Source organism: Gopherus evgoodei, chromosome 2 (genome assembly GCF_007399415.2).
Source record: "Gopherus evgoodei ecotype Sinaloan lineage chromosome 2, rGopEvg1_v1.p, whole genome shotgun sequence".
Classification (NCBI taxonomy): Eukaryota; Metazoa; Chordata; order Testudines; family Testudinidae; genus Gopherus; species Gopherus evgoodei.
In genome coordinates this window covers 119,079,985-119,096,810 of record NC_044323.1, presented here as the reverse complement: position 1 = coordinate 119,096,810, position 16,826 = coordinate 119,079,985, and the positions used below count along the sequence as shown (strand labels likewise).

Here is a 16,826-nt window from a genome sequence, read left to right as displayed (position 1 = left end):
GGAAAAAGATCCGGGAAAGTAACTGATGGGCCGTCCTCGGGTGTCCCATCAAAAGTTCTGCTTGGGCCCCGCTGGTGGTTTAGGGGAGGCCTGATTTTGACCCCTTTGGGGGCCAGACTGCCTCTGACAAATCCTTCTACCATGCCTTCTGCTAAAGTCCTGACGCGGCCTAGGCGGGGCGTCAGGGTGGTGTGGCTGGGGCCGGAAGGTCCTGATTGGGTCACTGGTGTGTGCACTCCCAGTGAGCGCATTATGACGCGATTGTCCTTCAGACTTCGCAATCTGAGGTCAGTCTTGTCTGAGAAAAGGCCCTGGCCTTCGAAGGGCAAGTCCTGAATAGTTTGTTGTAATTCAGGAGGAAGGCCTGAGACCTGGAGCCAGGAGATATGCCTCATCATCACTCCCGACACCAGAGTTCTGGCTGCAGAGTCCACTGCATCCAGAGAGGCTTGGAGGGAGGTTCTTGCCACCTTTTTACCCTCCTCAAGTAGGGCCGTAAATTCTTGACGGGACTCCTGGGGAAGAAGCTCCATAAACTTTCCCAAGGACATTCCACAACCCAGTACTGGGTCGCAATCTATCATTTGAAAACCACTGGTTTAAGTAAATCAGCTTAACATCACACGGTTAGTTAAAATGGTGCAACTATGTGTAGACAAGGCTGAGGGACAGGATTAGGATATGGCTGCACTTACTTTCTAATTTCTAATGTATGTGAGTGTAGAAATAACATTTCCCTATTCTAAAGCTACAGCGTTCTGTACTAGAGTTGGTTTTAAGAACATTTTCATGTCACTTTAAAACTTAAAATCAAACAAACTACACTGAGATTAAAAATGAAGCATGAAGTCTGAGAAATGGAAAAACTGTTTAGTTCCATTTTATAAGCATTTTCTAGCAAATCTCGATTATCTTAATGTTATACTTAAGTAACTCTAAATCCTAGTAAACCTTATTGTGCGAGTGAGGAGTCAATTGCTTTGACAACTTAATCTGTAAGAACAGTGGGTTAAAGTATTCATTACACAATCTGGTAGAAATATGAAACAAATAAAAGGAGCTTTCATCCAAATCCATCCCCGATATTCATGGCTTTAAACTTCAGAATCATAACAATAAAATAAGTGATTCTAGGTTGACCAGATGTTTAATGTTGGTGGGGGGGATAGTGGGTAACAACAGAAAGGGGATGGTCTTGGTGGCAACAGGAAGAGGTGCTTGGGAGAATGAGAGAAGGGAACCTCTGCTCTCCTCAGCCAAACAAGCCTCTTCCCTCTCCTACAGGAGGAATGCAGGTTAAAGGACAAGTACAGAGGGGTGAGGGAGTCCCTGGAAAGTTCTGGCAAGAGTGTGATAATCCTTTTAGGGGGAAGTCCTTGAAGCACACATGTACTCATTACTTTTAGTGAAATTCGTGTGGATACACCTTGAAAACAAGGATATTTTGGTTTTTAAGGACACAGTCACCCTATACATGCTGACAGGGATCTGGTGCCTAAAATTGCCGGCAATGACTCCAATGGGAGCAGGAGCAGGCTCTTTTTTATATTATCTTACTGTCACTAAATACCATATATAGCTAAAGTGATTTACAGAAATATTAACATAAGGAATTCTCATATTACAGTAGCCTGGTTGAATTTGCTAACTCCACCATGTGATTCAGTATGTGCAGGATTTAGGATGTACTGAAGTAAAAAGAGAGGATTTTTGAATGAGATTTTTTTATATTAGCATATTTGCCAATTTTTTTATTTTTATTTTTTAAAAAGAAGGAGATGGAACTTGACAGACTATAAATCTTTTCAAATTATTTCTCTGTTAAGGATTAAATGTTCTTAACTGTATTTCTCTGTGGGGCACAATAATGTATCTTTTTCTAGAATGTAGGAATACTTACGTCACTATATGGAATTCTACTTCGGTCCATTTCTGTCTTCCACAGCCGGAGCAGCAGGTTCCTATACTCCTGATTTAATGGCCCAGAGTAAGAGAGAAATCCAGTGGCTAGAAGAACATTTCCCACCAATCGAATAATTTGATTTTGAAAATTTTTGCTGCTTTCTGTCCAACGAATCTAAATTTTAAAATGTTGTAAAGAACTTTGTTAAATAGGCACAAAATTCAACTGAAGTTCAAATCAAAGCATCTATTTTTTATTCCAAGTATATTTTTACTGCTAATTGAATCAAGAGTGTTTTGGGCTTAAAACATTCTATTCCGAAAGCATAAGAAGTTTCCTAAATATTTTTTTAATTATTCCCTTAAGGTTATGAATTTCTATTCTCATTTGTTTTGTATGCACTATTGGCCTGGTTTTACAATCTTTAGTTAAACAAAACTCTCATTAAAGGCTGTGACAGTTTTGTCCAAGTGAAGACTGCAGGACCAGGCTCTGTGTATCCCCTTATCATGCTGTCGGTCTCTGAAAGTATAGCAGACTCAGAGGTCCTGAAAGCTCTTACAGCTCAAGACCCATGAAACCTCACCATACTGAATTGCAGTCAAATATTCAGATTTGCTCTTTCAGTTTATGTATTGGCTTAAAATATGTAGCCAAAGCTTTCAACACTTTTCATATATATTTAAAACACAACAAAAAACAATAACAGCTTTTTCTCCTCAAACTTCGAGACTTTGTGGATGCAATGGTGGAGGCAAAAAATGTCTTTATAGCTCCTGCACAGCATATACTTGATGATGAAATCAATTAGATCAAGTCTTGCACCACCACTGGTCTAGCTGTCCTGTTTCTGCTTCAGCGATCACAAGTCCTCCATAAACAGGTGACTTGTGAAGAACCCAGGGTAGAAGGCACCAAGGAGCCAACCCATCAAACTGAAAGACACATGGTGAAATCCTGGGCCCACTGGAATCAATGACAAAACTCTCATTGACTTCACTGAGGCTAGGATTTCACACAACCAATTATTATAAGGTGCTACCAAATGATCAACAGAGATGAACAGTATCCTCCTTCAGAGTCCTCTGGAAAGGTTCAGGTTCCATTAGCCCCTAAAGCCGGGCCAACAAAGCAGTTCCCTCACCCTGACAAGAAAAGGCGATTTCAAGCTCAAAGCACATGGGGCAATGGTCACTCCATGACATGATCAAAATGTCCAACCCTAATGTGTTTTTGGGTTCAAAATATACATTCAGTATTTATTGAAAGTGCACACAATTTTGTAAAGGCAATGTTCCTCATAGTCTATCTTCAGATATGCATTCTGAACTGAAAACAAAGTCTTTTAAAGATGTGAAATGCTGCCAGGCCTTACTTTTCTACTGGGTGAATGTCTTGCCCATGGGATACTGACAAGTCAAAATTATAACCTATTGGTTAACGTGTTTGTCAACTCACAGACCTGCAACTGAAATTTTTTTGCAGGGTAATAGTCAATACTTTGAACTACTATTCTTGGGTACATATGAAAAAGAATAATTCTTTTCATAATATTTCATTCAAATGTTTAATAAAAGACCTATTTCATGATCCTATTGAAGTTAAAGGGAGTTTTGCCAGTATTGCACCCCATGCTTGAACCAAACCTTTAGCCTGACATGAATTGCAGAATCATGATCTAAATGTGCATACAAAATAGCCATATTAACTCAACAGGCTATTATAACTTTGTTATATACACACAGATCAACCAAGAATTTTACATATATATAAGCAAAACACAATAACATTCACACTGCAGTATTTAGATGTCACTTTTTGTCTGTGAATTTATTTGACACTATTGATTGTTGCTCTGGGTGGTGCTCAAAGCAATTAATTTTTGCCGGATGTTTGCTCAGCTGCATCAATACCTTTTCTCCACCTAATCCTTCAATTAGGGCTGTGGCATTATTCATCTTCCGTCTGCAAGCCTCAGCATCATCCAATAAAGTTTGCTTCTCTTGCATGGCAGCATTATACATCGCTTGTACTTGGTCCAATTCCCTCTGTTTCTCATCAAGCTGGTTCTGTGCATTATTTAATTCCGTTTGGGCAACTGCTAGCCTTGCTTCCTGCAATGCTAGATTTGCCTACAAATAATTTAGAGTGAAAAATATTAAATCCCAATTATCTGACAGTTCTAACTCATAGCATTCATTCCATACTACTATAGTGTGGTATTACTGTACAGTACTGGGGTATTATTTTAATACAATGCTTTGTTTGAAACCAGAAAACTTGAATATAGTTTCTTTTTTCAATTTTAGTTATTGCTGGCAAGAAATCATAACATTAAGTGGTTTGGTGCATTATTAAACTGCTTTGATTAGTTAGTAACTTCAGGCTGATCAGTTAATCATACAATGCATCTTCATTTTCAACAGTTCAAAATCGGCAATACACTCGAAAGCCATCATGAAACAGCTGTACGCTAGGGACTTTAGGCAATCTGTTCAATATTATACCCAAGTCTCAAACTTTTGTAATTTCTTCTGAGGGCAAGAACAAATGACAACAGTGACTTTTGAATTATGAACAGCTAATTAAGCAAACTACTGGTTTTCCTCCCAATTACTTCTGTGATAAAGTAAAAGGAAGCACAATGTACCAGTTGCACTAAGCATGCATTTTTGCTCTTCTGGGAGCTAAAATCCAATCAACATGCTTCACCTAACTGTTTAATTCTTAATTACTAATATTTAATCACTGAAATCTGGGCTCATGACTGGTGCATTCCTACCAGACAAAACTAATGTTTATTCAATGAATTATGAAAAGTTTATTCCAATATATACATAATTGTAAAAAATCAGGGAGCAACTAAAGGAAACCCTGCTTAGTAATCACATTTATAATTAAAGATTGTTTCCTGCTGAACTGGTTATTTTGGAATTTAATGAGAATCTGGTATAATCTGCATGTAACTTAACTCTATACTCCTTTTGTTACAAGATTTCTGAAGTGGTCATGTATTTTCTGCCAAAAGCTTTATTACCCATATATAACTCATAAAAGGTCTCACTTAGGCAAATATCTCCCACCTTGCCCAAGCCAATAAACAAACAGAACATTGACACCATTAGGATGACATTGTAAACAGTCTGAACAAGCACTGGTTTGTAACACAGGGCTCTGCTAAGAAAATGTCCTTAATTCTGATTATAATATGCTGAAATCCAGTGAATTGTCCTAGTGAAATCCTTGTGAAAAATAAAAGCCAAGTGCATGTCTTGAGAATCCCAAGAGCAGGGCTGGATTTAGTGGCAAGTGACCCAGGCAACTGCTTGGGATGCCATGCTTGGGGGTGCTGGGCTCAGGGTGCTGGCTAGTTAACTCAAACTCTAGCGTTCTGTTTTTGTTGCAAAATATTTGACAAGAATGTGAAATTGTTGCTTGTGCTTTCTGGGTACAATTACTGGCATAACTTAGCTGATGCTCTGAAGCAACATGAAAAGTCACCTGGCCATTTTATGCCCTACTCCAAATGGATGGAGATCGAGTCTAGGCTTAAGCTAAATAAATGCACAGAGACAGAAAACCAGCGCATTATTACTGTAGAAATCCAGCATTGGAGGAACATGCTCAAGTGTCTGATCTCAATTACCCTCTTCCTTGCAAACAGGGGAGGCCGGTGACCTGGCTGCCCGAGGAGGCTAACACTTGGCTCCTCCTCTTGTGCCCGAGGCCCCGCCCCTCCCCTTCTGATCCCTCTCTGCCACAGGAACCAAAAGCACTCCCACTGTGGCCCCCTGACCCCAATGCCAGACAGCCGGGGGGAGAGGGCCCAGCCCCGTTGCACCACAGCCTCGGCTCCTACAGCGCCTGGGCGGCGCAGCCAGAGCACCCCCACTCCCACTGCTGTGGGTGGCCAGACAGTGCAGCCACAGCGCCCCCAGCAGCACCTCCAGCTCCAGGACTCTGGGTATCTGGGCAGCATGGTCACCACGCCCCCAGCCCTGGGGGTCAGGTGGCTGGGCAGCACAGTCACTAACCCTGCCCTGGAGCTCAGGTAGCCAGGCAGCACAGTTGCTGTGCCCCCAGCCCTGGGTGGCCTCCAGTCCCAGTGCTCAGGCACCCAGTCCCAGCGCGCCAGGCAGGCAACGTGGCCCAGCACCAGCTGCCCCAGTCACCCCAAGTCCCTTCAGGAGGCACGCTGGCCTGGGGGCAGAGCAACGATAGGCTGTTTGGGGAGGCACAGCCTCCTCTTGCCTACGATACCCACCACCCATGCTTGAAAAGAATAATTTGGCTTTCCACAGCTCATTGGATACATTGTTCACTGAACATAATGGTAATTTCCTTGGTTTGGTAGAGCTCCTTGGGAAATATCACAATGTCATTCATGAGCACCTACACTGAATAGTTCGTAAAGAAGCTGTGGACCATTACTGCAGCAAAACTATTCAAAACAAATTGACTGACCTTATGGAAAGGAAGGTGCTTGATAACATATTGATGCAGCTCGGCAAAGCCAGGTACTATGTCGTAATAATAGATTCCACACTCCCTACATTATTCACAGTGAAAAGATGTCATTTACAGTAAGATTTGTTGATGACGAGGATGGCTACACTTAAGTAAAGGAACATTTTACCTGTTTCCGGTCTGTGGACAACTCTATTGGAAAAGGCCTAACAGAACTGTTCATAAATAGTCTGAATGAGAATAAAATAAAGCTTCAGGACTACTGTGTCCAAGGCTACGACAATGGTGCAAACATGACAGGAAGAAACAATGGTGTCCAGGCAAGGATCCTTGCGCTGAATCCAAGAGCTTTCTTTGTGCTTGTGGCTACCAATCCTGCAACCTGGTTGTGTCAGATGCAGCATCATTTTCTTTACATTCAGTATCTCTCTTCGGAGTACTACAAAGGATATGCATCCTGTTTTCAGCATCAATTGTCAGGTGCAAGATCCTCACGGCCATGTTACAAATCTGACTGCGAAGCCACTAAGTGATGCTCGCTGGGACAGCTGCATTGACCACGTAAGGCCAGTGAGGTACCAAGTGACTGAGGTTTACGACATACTGATGGAACTGGCACAGTCAAGTAAAGCCGAGGCCAGAGTCTGACACGAGGTGCAAAGCCTGGCAAACCAGATCACTGACTTCAAACTTCTGGTCTCAGTTGTGGTTTGGCCCAATATCCTGTTCCAAGTAAAAGGTGTAAGTAAGGCATTACAAACTCAGTCGATGGACATCATGACCACTACTACTTTGATGAGAAGCTGCCATGTTTTCTTTGTGGCCTACAGAGACAACAGATTTGAAGACGCTATCACTGCTGCCAAAGAAATGGCAGAAAATTTAGGAGTTGAGCCTGTCTTCAAGGAAACTCGTATTCATCGGAAGAAGAGACAGTTTGGTTACAAAGGCAGAGATGAAGTGATGGGAAGCTCGGAAGAAAAATTCTAGAGGGAGTTTTTTTGCTCACTTTTTGACACAGCTTGAGTGTCCTTCGAAGGAAGGTTTGGACAAATGAAGCAGCACAAGAAGAAACGGGGGGGAGGAGAGAAGAGGTTTGTATGACCTTAGTAAGCTGCCGGCAGACAGGAAAACACTCTTGGACAATTGTACAGACCTTCACTGGACATGAGGAATGTTCAGACGTCAATGATAAAGACCTCTATGTCAAATTGGACAACTTCTGTCACATTGTGCAACACAGGAAGCACTGTCTTCGCCAATTCACTCATAATGCAGAGCTGACAGATACTTTTCCTAATCTGTGGAAAGCTTTGAGGATTCTGTTCACGCTGCCAGTCACAGTTGCAAGCGGTAAGCGCAGCTTTTTGAAGCTCAGGCTCATTAAAATGTATCTTCGATCAATGATAGCTATTTTACCACTTCAAAATGCCATTGGTCAGTCTTTGGATCTTTGTAACACTCTGAGTTTGCAAGGGCAAAGGTGAGAAAAGCAAGCTTTTGAACTAAAGGGATAGAGTTAACATTCTAAGTCTGTCACCTACTGCAACACTATTTAAAACTAGTCCACCAAAGGTTAGTGCCCAGTTCAATTTGTTGACATTAGTACATTTCAGTTATTCTTAAAATTAAAAGGTTTCTATAAGCTTAGAGGAAACCATTTTTATTTGCTTATATATGGCACGAATAAATACAGATTTACAGATCCTAGCATGCAAATTTATCATCTTATCTGACAGGCATAAATCATGCATGCAAATCATGCATCAAAGTCATGAGATGGACTACAAATGCAATAAAAAATAAGGTATTCAAAAGTTTAATAAATGGAGGGGATCACTGAAGACGCTCCTCATCTGGAGCACCATATGGTCTAGAGCTGGCCCTGGCCAAGAATGATAAAACATACAGCATGAAGTCTGGTGGGCCCTAAAAGACACGACTCTGTCAACAGAGAATTAGAGGAGCAAATCTGATTTATGTCAACAAAGGAAGAGTACACTTTTCCATGAATTCAACCTCAGGGGAACAGCAATGTCAACAAGAACTTCGGTAGATATTGCCACTGAAGTTGATGACATCCAGCCGATCATAGAGACCAGGCTGGTGATGGCAATTATTTTATAGTGGAAAAAAGCAAGGAAAAATACACACCATGACACCTAAAAGGCGAGGTGTGTGAGGCTGAGAGAGAAGACTTGAGAGAGAGCTGCCCCCCCGCCCCCGAATGGGGTATTTGGAGCTGACAGCTAATCCAACACAAAGAGGTAGGTCTTTGGGAGAAAAGAATTAAATAAATCATCTGGAACAAGGAGCTTAGGTATCAGGGCATGCAACTGTCACAGAGTGTGAGGGAGTCAGGGCCCTGCACCCCTCTTCCTGAGATTCACCATGACTCTCAGCCAGCCAGTAAAACAGAAGGTTTATTAGATGACAGGAACACAGTCCCAAGCGGAGCATGTAGGTACAACCAGAACCCCTCAATCAAGTCCTTCTAGGGGGGTTAGGGAGCTTAGACCCCAGCTTGGAGTTCCCTGCGTTGCATCACCCAGCCCAAGACTCAAGACAAAACCTCCTCCAGCAGCTCTCTTCCCCCTTCCCCCAGCTCCTCCTCTCCTTTGTTCAACCTCCTGGCCAGAAGGTGTCACTTCTCCCAACTCCCCTCCTGGCTCAGGTTACAGCTCAGGTATTTTCCTTCAAGGGGAGTCCCCCATCCCCAATGTAACTCCCCTGCAATATTCCCAGGTCAAATCCACCCTGCTTCCTGCTCCATCACAGCAGCAGAGCCATTTTGGAAGTAGGAACTGCAGCTGAATCAATCTCCAGTCAAACTAATCAGTGCAGCTGGCCTGAAGTGGGCTGCCTGATTGGCTACCTCATCTGATTGGTTGGAAGAGTCAGCAAACTGGCTCTTCAGTACAGCAGTTCAGCAGCTGCTCAAAGCATTAGCCCATGGCTGTGATAGTTCTTGTGCCTGCTTGTTCCCACTCCTGTTCCTGCCTTGGACCCAGTCTTACCTCACTCCGGGGAAACCAGTCCTGACTCTTGGCTGCAATTCCTTACTTTTAGCTCTGGAATCTGACCTCTGACTCTGATTATGACCCTTAGCTCTGATTTCTGACTTCTGATTTGAACTCTGACCCTTGGCTCTGGTGCCTGGCCTCTGACTCCAGCTCTGACTGTGGTCTGTGACTCCTGGCTACTGACTCCTGCTCAAACCACTGGGCATGACTGTCCATGTCCTGGTCACTGACAGTGTGAGCAGCCAAGCACAAACAATAAGAGAACTAGGACTGATCGGACAAGCATGGATTCAATAAAGGTCAATCTCTCTCTGACAGAGATAGTGGGAGCCCTACAAGACCTTGTAAGCGAAGATTGCTATCCTGCAGACCTACCCTGTAAGCTCAAGCCGTGCCACCTTCAGCTGTGACCCCTGTTCCTCATGGGCTCAAGCTCCCCCTACCTGACAAGTTCCATGGCAATTCAATGTCAGGTCATATTTCTTCTCTGCCCACAATAGTACCATACTGACCAAGCCTGAGAGGGATTGATTATCAGCCTGCTTCCCAGGGAGTCCCTGACTTGGGCGTTTCCACTCCTGGAATAATCAAGCCCGCTTCTGGGACAATTTGAGGACTTAGTTCAAGCTATGGTGATGATTTTCAATGACCCAAGTCACAAGTGTGCAGCCAAAACCACACTTCAAGTGTTGCAGCAAGAATATTGGCCAGTTGCTAAATATGTAGTGTAGTTCTGACATTTGGTAGATGAGACCAAGTGGAATGAGGCTGCCTAGTGTTATCATTTCTAGCTCACCTTAAGCAATGATATCGAAGATGAACTGGCATGGGTGGAATCCCTGTCCATTCCAAAAGCCTTAGCTGACCTATGCATCAAGATTGACAATCACTTGACCAAAAACTGGCAAGAAAACAATATGGTCCTCTTGGCTCCTGCCAGCCCTACTGGTTCAGCCCTTCTCCCATAACCAGTCCCTTCCTTGTTGCCCAAACCCACGCAAGTCAAGGATGCCCGACCCTGCCTCTCAACATGGAGAAGAATCAATTCTGGGCATCGGCCTATGCCTATACTGCAGGGAACTGGAACACTTTGCATCAAGCAGCCCTGCCAAGGTCCAATCTGTGCCCTGGTCAGGAAAACATCAAGTACCAGCTTCGAGAGGGGGTCCAGGTTGGGCTGGCATTCCTTCCCCTCTCCCCAGCAGCCCACACCAACTCATGTCTGCCAGTACCCTGGTGATGGCCAATCAGGATCCAACATATTTCCAACTCCCTCTCAGGCTCTGGCACTCTGTGATGCCTGATACCAACCTAGAGGCACTAGTGGACTTATTTGCCCTCAGGCAATTTCACAGACCTGGAGTTTGACCAACCACACAATATCCCCACCCAGTGCAAGGATCCCCCAAGTTAGTGGAGTCCATAAATGGTTCACTCCTTTTGTTGGGACTGGTCACCCACTGGATGGTTCCCCTAGAGTTAAATGCCATTTGAGGCCACCAAGAAATTTTCCAGTTTGGGCTAATTCCTGCACTAGATTCAACTGTTGTCCTTAGCATCCCCTGGTTCATCACCCACAACTGCTGGTGGGCAGGCACAGTACACTTTGACTCTGTCTTGCCAACAGTCTGTTTCCCACGAGCTGACTCAGGACCAGTAACCCACTGCAGTGTACTGTGTCCTCTTCCAAAGAATTCAAAGGGAGGATCCAAAGATGCAAAGGGAAGATCCAAAGGCAACTCTCATGACCTCTCCAACAGCTCCTGGGATTCCTGTTAAATATCAACACTGTGCAACATGTCCAACAAAAAGAAAGCTGACAGCATACCGCCTCCTCACAGCCATAACTTTAGGATTATGGGAAGTCCAGATAGTGACCCCTATAGTTAAGGTTACCATTATTTTCTGTTATAATAACCTGTTTGGCTTATAACTTTGCCAAACTTTAACTATTCAGGTTGATTATTATTTTATTTTTAATCAAAAACAGTTCAGAAGAGGTGAGGGAAACTTTTTTCCCCATTGTAAAAAATTCTTTCAAACTTTGTGTTGAGAAGCTCTAGCACCTCCATACTTTGGAGCAGGCACTTGAAATTAGTCACAGAGGTATCAGGTATGTATCTTTTTCTATCAAAGTGAAAAACCACCCACGTTTGCCCAAATAAGCCTTTGAAAGATTCTCACAAACGCTCAGGAGAGATTTGTTAGAGTTTGGCAGCTAAGTTCTCCAAAGATTCCATTTGCTCCAGCTCCTCACAGATTCTACATACGAACTGAACAGCCTCCCGAGGCTGTGGAGGTTGAGCAGGAATTTCCTTGCAACTGCTCTTCCCAGTAGCAAGCCCCAAACAACCTTTCACTAGGCCCAGGGGAGACTCATAACACAGGCCCCCATCCCAGCCCACACAGACACACTAATTAAAGACATTTTTTGTTATGGTGATGGGCTTTTGGCTTTCTGGCTGAGCCCTTCCCTTGGACTGAGCCCTGGTAAAGTGTACCCATTTCTCCTCTGTACTTGGGGCCTGCCCATCAGCAGGGAGCCACTGTGGCATTGTACTTTCAATATTCTTCCATGCTGGAGCACATGCAGAGTGAAGGAGAAGCTGGGCTCTGAATGAGGCAGGGTCCTGTCTAAAAAATTGTATGTGATCATGCAGTTAAAGTCTATATTATAATGTATATGCATCAGAGGTTGAATGAAAGTTGCACAAGCAAACTTAATTCTGGCATTTCCCAACTTTTAACTGCTTGACTTTTCAATCTTAGTATTCTTTTAACATAGTTTCTTTCTAAGTAAATAGTTTAGTTATATCAACTGTGATAAGAAATTATTTTTAATCCATGTGTTTTAGCATTTTAACCCATCTCTCACTAGTAGAAAATAAATATATGAAATACCTTAAGGGGAAGGACTTCTTTATTAATACTGTAGAAGTATGCCATTGCTTGTGTCCATGAACATAGACCTGCTACATTCCCACAAACTTTTTTAGCAGTCTCCAGATTATAATCTTCCATGTCTATATAAGGCTGTAGTAGTTCCACAATCTCTCCTGTAATTGAATCCTATATAACAAAAAAGAAATATATATATTTTTACACACACACACACACACACACACACACACACACACACACACACACACACACACACACCACAGTACATCATCTTATCATGCATATAAAAGTACAATACATTGTAAGCCAAAAAACTGTAATTAGAGGATTTTATTTGCAAGAAATCTAAACATAAAGTTGAACTATAAATTAAATTACATGATTGTGACCCATTAATTTTCAAGCAAACATACAGTATGAAGACATGATCCTTACCAAAATAATAATCACTTTACAGTGTGCATAATTATGCTTATTTTTAAAACAACTGTAAAATGATATTGTTCTTCAAAAATGTTTTTCTTTAAAAAGTGATTTACCATTATATATTAAATCACTTCACTTCTCAACTCCTTTTCCCATTTACATGGGGAAGGAGGTGCCCACAGTTCTTCAGGACTCCTGCCAGTCCATGGCACAGGTTCACAGTTGCGGAGTGCCATTGTATTCTCTTCAAACTTCTCCTGACAGAGTCTTTCCATCATATTCTCAGTCTTCCATGTCTTTTCTCGCTTTCCTCTTCCTCTCATTCTTTCTTTGCTGGTTTCTTCCATTCTTATCACATGTCCAGCCCACCTCAAATGTGCACTCTCCAACCTCTCTATCACTGAGAGTCCCAAGTTCATCTTCCCCCTAATTTCTTCCAGGCACACACTGTCTACCCTTTGCTTGTCTGCCATTCTCCTCAGTATATTATTTTCAACTATCTGTATCTCCTTTTCTTAGATCTCCATAAGATCCACTATTTCCAAATCACAGAGCAGGTAGGTACAAATTCATGCAGCGTACACTTTTCCTCTCAGTTTAAACTTCATTGCTGGTCCTCCTTTCAATTCTCCAGATCTCTCTCCAATTGCACTAAGTGTACTTCCCAAACACACAAATTCATTCTTCTGCTTCTTTCCTGAAATCTACCAGTTTATATTAAATATCCCTATTATTATTAATAATAATCATTTATATTACTATTGCACCCAGACTATTGTATTTCGGTTTATATTTCACTCAATATTGGAATATGGTACTCTACACTGTTATTTTTTAAATCTAGGATGTACCTATATAGGATTAAGTTAGTCAAAGTTTTGCTTGGGATCTGCTCTAGAAAGATGATAAGAGAATTTATATCCACATGACTTCAATGATTTAACACCAATTTTAAAGTGATCCATTTATGGTCTTAAATTTCTTTTTGAACTTTTCCCTGTATTCAGTGCTCAGAGTATGCTGAAAAAAATTAGCAACCTATCAGATTTTGCAAAGTAGGTTTGAATTTGAAAGCTGAACACAAACAATTAAAGCAAATTATTAAAGACCAGGTCACTCCTGGTTCAATATGGCTGCACCAGGAGGAGGGAAGAATGCAAGGAGCTTTCCTCATGCTTTTCACACCGGTGCAAAGGCCAGCTACAATCTGAATGGGAAGCGAATGCACTCTTCTTGACTCATGCAAGCCTCCCCAAAGGAGCAGAGAATGATGGGTGAGGGCAGGACTATAGCCACACCCACTCATCACACTTACTAGCAAACCTACCAGTGTTGAGGGAAGTGCAGGCTGCACCCTTTCATCCTTGTTATGGGTAGTGGAGTTGCTTCTCCCCACAGTTAGCCAGAATTCCTCCTGCAGCCCCCACTGCAACATGGCCCCATCTGTACCATCAAAGGATTTAATCTCAAAAGCCCTATTTGGCTGTACAAGGATTGCTGATAATACTGATGTTGATCCTAAATTTTAAAAGGAATTTGTTTCAACTTTCAATTTCATTATTTTAATCTCAATTTTTCTCACAAATTATAGAGAACATTAAAAGGCAAATCAATAAAGAAATGATGACTGGGGTCTTTATATAATTATTTAAATCATGGAAAAAACTGAAACTAGCCCATTAAACAACATAATATGTATTGGTAAAGCATATATGTGGTACGGATGACTGCTTAATGGAGGAAGTATTAAACATTTCAAACTTTATTTTACGGACAATTTATTACTATGTTTATTTTAATGAGTCTAAAAATCATCCTCCTATTCATAGCATCAAAATAATAGATCTTTGTTCTGAAGGTACTTGACAGAAATGCCTGCCTGGCTCCTGATAGATCACTAGCTAATGTAATGGTTACAAAGCCAGTCATGAAAACAGATGAAATTAGGTTTAGTTACATTATAACAATGAAAGTTTGCTGAAATTTGGATGTTGAAATATATCTAGATTTTATTTCTTCCTATTCAATTTTTGGGTTTAGCAAACTAGCAGAGGTGGAATAAGAACCATGCAGTTAATGATTTTGCTTTCTAATAGATGCATGTCTAAAATCCGTCTGGGATCTGAAGTGACATTTCTGGCCCTGACAAAACCAGGTGATAACAAAAATCTCTTAAAAAATATGATTTACATCAAATCATTCAGATGTAGCATTGTAACCAATTCAAAACTCCAGATGTTATGAGGTTTCCCCACCACTATATACACTAACACAGAAATTCAGTGCAAGGAAAGAGGATGGCAAGAAAATCACGTAATCAAAAATGGAAGATGCTTTCCAGTGTTTTTCATTCCATTTGCCAGTATCACTTACAACAAAAATTTAGACATTCTGATAGAAGTTGTTCTGATTCCTTGGAGTAAAGTTAAATGCATTGAAAACTACCACTCAGAACATATACAGTATTAATAAGAGACAAACAGGACAATTCATTAGGAGTTTCACTTGAGAGAGGACTGCATAATCAGGCCTCATTGTCTTTAATCTCATTTTCTTCTTGTTTTTAGTGATTATAGGGTTTGGGAAAGATACCAGATGAAGAGTCCTAGGAACTGACTGCCTACAGAGGTGTCAGGAAGGAAGGTATGTAGCTGGGCCTGGTATCAACTGGCTAACTATAGCCCTGATTAACCAGATCACCTGATTGACTGAGTCCCGTTGCGAGGAATGCTGTTAAGACCAGCAGTAGCTCAAAGCACTCACCCACAATTGTGATCTCTCTTGCGTCTGCCTCATTCCTGCCTTACTCCCAGCTCTGCTCCTGCCTTTTTTCCAGCCATGCTCCAGTCCTGCCTTCGACCTGTCCCAGCCCTCTGACACTGCCTCTGGTCCTTGACTTGGCTCCTGGTTCTTGACTTTGGCTCTCACCGCCACTGTTCCAACCACTAGTCATGACCACCTACCTCCTGGTCCATGACAAGATGTGGCTGGGTGCAGCTGAAGTTTCCTCATGCTGCCAATATGCCTCAGGAGGGAGAGACCACCACTACTGAGGATGAAAGGAGAGTGGAGACTCCGTGCACTACAAAAATTACCCATTATTAACAACAGGCATCAACCAGGTGTGCATCCGAACCAGTGCTGAAATTAATTTAACTTGACATGCAGATAAGGATAAAGTGTATTTAGCACCATTTCAGAAACCATGGTTAAAACCTGTTCAGATTTACTAAGTCTGCAGTTGTGTCAGGATCCTGGTTCCCCTCAAATAGATTATGTGATCCCCACAGCTCCAGGCCTGGCTCCACAGCATCAGGGTCTTCCCAGCAAATTGAGGCAATCCTTTCCCCAGACAGTCACCCCACCTGCCTTTTTACTTGTGTCCAACAGCACCTCAGGTTAGGTGGAAGGTAAAGCCTCAGAATCCAGTTAAGCTCCTTGTAAAAAAGGGTAGTTGTGATTATCTTTCTTATACTGGACTTTCAGGCTTTTAATTTTTACTGTCATCAACTGCTTCTCTGGTTTACACCAAGCTCCAAACATCACTGAGACATCCAGTCAAACACTCATGTGCTTTTTTCTCCCATGCCGCTTCTAGATCTCCTCTTCACACTACAATCAGGACCCAAGTATTGGCCTCTGACCAGCTGGGAGCATGCATATAAACTGTCTTCTTTGAGACACTGTTGTGAGATGAGAAAAAGCTGTTGCAGATCTGTTGCTAGTAGAAGTTGTCTGCTCTTGAAATAGCTCACACAGCAGAGTTCTGTAGTGTGTGCAGAGATATTTCTATGAGTATATGGCTTCCAGTCAAGTTGACTTCTGTGCAGTGGAATACAGAAAATCAAGTGCAGGCATCTGAGCAGTGATTGGTGCGCTGCAGCACAATCATGGAAGGACTATGTGTGAATGATTTGTGCTAGGATGCCAGAAACCTCTATTTACATTGGCACTAAAAAAGTTCAAAATGAAATAGTTAAGAGTGAACCAGTTCTTATACTTGCTGAAAGGAAGTATAATCAGAATAGTTCCTGGAATACGTGCAGACCATTTGGAACGATTTTGTTGTGGATGTGAAGCATTTCACAAGCTTTTAGGATGACCCA

The 16,826-nt window shown here is 42.2% G+C and overlaps 1 protein-coding gene across 2 annotated transcripts in view; it reads right to left on the bottom strand.

Moving 5' to 3' along the window:
• The window catches only part of LOC115646112 (dynein heavy chain 5, axonemal-like), a 297,132-nt gene that overhangs the window by 89,674 nt on the left and 190,632 nt on the right, over positions 1-16,826 (bottom strand). For both annotated transcript variants that reach the window (XM_030551608.1, XM_030551609.1), the window contains 3 exons: positions 12,295-12,462; positions 3,817-4,035; positions 1,901-2,077 (listed from right to left, as the gene is read on the bottom strand). In XM_030551608.1, coding sequence (XP_030407468.1) covers positions 1,901-2,077; positions 3,817-4,035; positions 12,295-12,462 — 564 coding nt within the window. The remainder of the gene's footprint in view (positions 1-1,900; positions 2,078-3,816; positions 4,036-12,294; positions 12,463-16,826) is intronic.